The sequence below is a fragment of the Papaver somniferum genome, chromosome 7 (assembly GCF_003573695.1).
Source record: "Papaver somniferum cultivar HN1 chromosome 7, ASM357369v1, whole genome shotgun sequence".
Classification (NCBI taxonomy): Eukaryota; Viridiplantae; Streptophyta; class Magnoliopsida; order Ranunculales; family Papaveraceae; genus Papaver; species Papaver somniferum.
In genome coordinates this window covers 191,953,415-191,957,840 of record NC_039364.1, presented here as the reverse complement: position 1 = coordinate 191,957,840, position 4,426 = coordinate 191,953,415, and the positions used below count along the sequence as shown (strand labels likewise).

Genomic DNA, 4,426 nt, shown 5'->3' with positions numbered 1-4,426 from the left:
AAATGTTTGATGTACCATTCTTACGATTTATAACTAATATTCTGAGAATCTATATTGGCAAAATAAGAGTCCTTACATTTTATGTTTTGAGCGATAATTGTTAAGGATAAATAAAATGTACCATATGCATGAGAATTGGCCAAGTCCTTAGTCCCAGTAACTCTCTACCAATTTGTCAATATTTGTATATATATTTATTTTCTAAAAAAATTATCCTTCACAAGTCCGAGAGTTTGAACCTCATTACTACAACCCACAAATAATTTTTAATCAATTTACACATTGAATTCTTGCAACAAAAGAATCCAACGTATGAGTATTGGCTTAGCCTCCTTCTTTTTCAATAGGTACTGTAGTGCTGCATCATCAGAATATACAATCACATTGGCACCCACCAAATAATCTCTAAATTTTTCTAATGCAAATACTATAGCCAGCAACTCCTTTTCGGTGGTTGAATAATTGACTTGCGCTTCATTTAGGGTCCTTGATGAATAATAAATCACATGTGACCTCTTGTCTAGTTTCTGACGCAAAACAGCTCCAAATCACTTGCATCACACATTAACTCGAATGGAAAACTCCAGTCAGGTAACTTAATAATTGGTGCAGTAGTCAACAATTCCTTCAATTTATTAAAGGCATCCTTGCACTCCTAGTCGAAGTTAAAGGCAACCTCCTTTTGCAGCAATTTGCACATCGGCATTGAGATTTTGGAGAAATCTTTGATAAACCTCCTATAAAAACCTGCATGACCAAGAAATGAGCGAATTTCCCTCACCGAAGTGGGGTATTGTAAGTTCCTAATCAAGTCTATCTTTGCCTTGTCTACCTCGAGCCCTTGAGAGGACATGATGTGGCCAAGTACAATTCTATGGTTTACCATAAAGTGGCATTTCTCCCAGTTTAAAACAAGATTAGTGTCTATGCATCTTTTAAGCACAAGTTCAAGATTATTCAAACAAATATCAAATGAATCGCCATAAACAGTAAAGTCGTCCATAAATACCTCAATGATGTTTTCCACGTAATCATAAAATATACTAACCATACATCTCTGAAAGTGGCAGGCGCATTGCAAAGACCAAATGAGATTCTTCTATATGCAAATGTACCGAAAGGGCAAGTAAAGGTGGTCTTCTCTTGATCTTCCGGTGCAATAACAATTTGGTTGTATCCCGAATAACCATCCAAAAAGCAATAATGTGAATGTCCCGCTAACCTCTCTAACATCTGATCAATGAAAGGGAAAGGAAAGTGATCCTTGCGGGTATCCGAATTGAGCTTTCTGTAGTCTATGCACACTTGCCATCCTGTTTGAACTCTTGTAGGAACGAGTTCATCATCTTGATTTCTAACAACAGTGACACCTGATTTCTTAGGCACCACTTGCACCGGACTAACCCATTTGCTGTCATAAATTGGGTAAATCACCCCCATACTTAGTAATTTGAGGATCTCTTTCTTCACGACCTCCATCATTAGGGGCTTAAGCCTACGCTGAGCATCACGTACTGGCTTGATATCATCTTCCATAAGGATTCTATGCATGCACATGGCTGGACTAGTGCCTTTGATATCAGCAATTGTCCAACCAATAGCCGTTTTGTGCTCTTTCAAAACCCGAAGAAGGCGTTCTTCCTGTATTGTTGTGAGATTCTTTGCAATAATGACTGGAAGCTCTTCCCCATCACCCAAGTAAGCATACTTTAAGTGATCAGGTAGGGGTTTCAGTTCTAATTTAGGTGCCTGCACAACATAAGGTAAAGGAACTTCATCAATCACAGGTAAAGAAATATATGAAATATTACCTGGTCTAACTTCTTGTGATGTCGTTAAAGCACCACATGTCTCAACAAACTCCTTTGGAATATCAACGTCCAAGTTAGGTATGCCATGGACATCCAAATCAATGTTATTTTTTAGCACAGATTCAAGTTCATCTTCGTTGATCAAATCAAACATCTGTTGTGCCAATGAACCAATAACATCAACAGAAAATGCGGAATGGATATTACTTGGATAACGCATAGATTCAAATATATTGAAGCGTATAACCTCTTTGTCAAAATCCATAGTGAGTGTCCCAGTATCACAATCAATCTTCGTCTTAGCAGTCTTCATAAATGGTCTCCCAAGAAGTAATGAAGTAGACGAACAATTGTCCCCATTCTGCATATCCACAACAAAGAAATCAACCGGAAATATTAATTCATTCACTTGCACCAACACATCTTCCACGAGTCCCTTAGGATATATATATTAGACTTATTAGCTAATTGAATGATAATCCCTGTCTCCTTTAAAGGTCCCAGATTCAAGGAATCATAAACATCGGCTGACATCATGCTTATGGAAGCTCCCAAATCAAGCAAAGCACGCTCAAACCGTTTGTCACCAATAGTAACTGGCATTGTAAAACCACCAGGATCTTTACACTTTGCAGGCATCTTCTTTAGCAACATAGCTGAAGCACTTTCTCCCACCTGAGTGATCTCGTTAGCAATCAACCTCTCTTTCCTTGTACACAAATCCTTCAGAACTTTGGCATACCTGGGTACCGTTCTGATGGCCTCAATAAATGGAATGTTGATATGCACCTTGCTGAAAATATCCATAATCTCCTTGTCTAGAACTTGCTTCTTTGACTTGGAAAAACGACTAGGAAAAGGAGGTGGTATGGTAAAAGTAGGAACCGTGTCCTTAGGTTGGCCAATTGAGGTTGGATTTTCCTTTGGAATGATTTCCACTTATACTTCCTCTTCCAAGTCGTGACTAACCTTTTCTTGTTGTTTTGGCTCTTCTGTTTGCTTCCCACTTGTTAGAGTTACATCATTGACGTTCGCTCTTGGATTCACAAAAGGCTGTGATGGCAACTTTGTTGAATTCTGTGCTTTTAGTTCATTCATGTCTATATCCAACTGTCCAATTTGAGTTTGCAAGTCCTTTATAGCCATATCTTGTTTCTGCAGGATTGCATCTTGACGCTGAGCATTGGAATCTTGCTTTTGCATCATCATTTTCATCATCTCCTCTCAACTAGAATTTTGAGTCTGTTGTTGAGGCTGAGGTGGAGGTTGTGGTCGGAACTGTGGTTGTTGAAAACCACTCTGTCGCCCATAAGGATTAGGAGCTGCAGCTTGCTGATTTGCATAACTGAAATTCGGGTGATCTTTCCAACCTGGATTATAAGTATTAGAGTAGGGATCATACCTTGGCCTCTGATTAGGGAGTACAACATTCACCTGTTCAGACTCTTCTTCATAAGTAGGAATAATCATTGTTGTCATTCGTTATACTACCTTCTCTATATTGTTCATCCGTTGCTCTAACTGTGTAGACTCCCCATCTCGCTAACTCTTCTGACATTTGAGTTTTTTTTGGTGTAGAATTGTTGAGCATTGTAAGCCATACTCTCAATCAAATTGGTTGCCTACGAGATTGTCTTCTCAGTAAGTGAACCACCGGCAGCCGCATCAATCAAATTCCTCTGTTATGGAAGTAATCCTTTGTAGAAGTATTAAATGATAAGTGTTGAGGATATATTATGGTGTGGGAAGTTTTCCAAAAACCTCTTATACCTCTCCCAATACTCATATAGAGACTCCCCAGACATCTGTATAATGACACTAATCTCCTTACAAACGGATGCCGCTTTGGAAGCAGGAAAATATTTCTCCAGAAATAGCTTTTTCATCGCAGTCCATGTTATAACACTCCCTGGCGGAAGAAAATACAACCATTCTTCTACTAAGTCTGACAATGAGAACGGGAAGGCTTGTAGCATAACCATATCTCTGTCTGCGGTTGCATGCCTCATACTTGTCATTGTGTTCTGGAACTGTTGAAGGTGTCGATTTGTATTTTCACCTGGATGTCCCTTGAACTTTGGTATATGATGAAGTAGATTCGACTTCAGATCCACTAGGTTAGTGATTGTAATGCACAGTGGTTGCGAATCTAAGCATGGAGATGTCAACTCTCTTAACTTCCTCTCCGGAGGTGGAGGATCTCTATCATCGTCTGTATTAACCATCTCTTCTATAGAAGGTTCTTGTTGCAACTTTGAACGTGCTTGTAGTCCCGTTCCGTTGCGAGTTCGAATTCCGCACCTTGGGTAATCCCACTGTTTCGGTGCCAGGGATTAGGTACCTGAAACAAAATTCTCAAAATCTAAATCAAAAACTAAAAAATAAAACTAAAAACAAAGATAATTATAAAAAGAAATAACAACCAAAGCTACCAACTGCTCCCCGGCAGCGGCGCCAAAATTTGTTGCGTGTCGTAGGTGTAATCAAATTAATATCCTATTTCTCTTAAACCGTCATGGGGACTCGATCTGATTATCAGCACGGACACATTTAAGAGATGTGAGTGGGGCGCTGGGCCTTTTAAACGCTTCACCAAGGATCTGGAAACTGCAGTC

The 4,426-nt window shown here is 39.3% G+C and overlaps 1 protein-coding gene across 1 annotated transcript; it reads right to left on the bottom strand.

Moving 5' to 3' along the window:
- Window positions 1-275: 275 nt before the first annotated feature.
- On the bottom strand, window positions 276-3,020 carry LOC113295735. The gene is made up of 3 exons (XM_026544058.1): window positions 2,781-3,020; window positions 1,624-1,749; window positions 276-527 (listed from the first exon to the last, which is right to left on the bottom strand). Exons 1-3 carry the CDS (start codon window positions 3,018-3,020, stop codon window positions 276-278), a joined length of 618 nt encoding a protein of 205 aa, XP_026399843.1.
- Window positions 3,021-4,426: the final 1,406 nt, after the last annotated feature.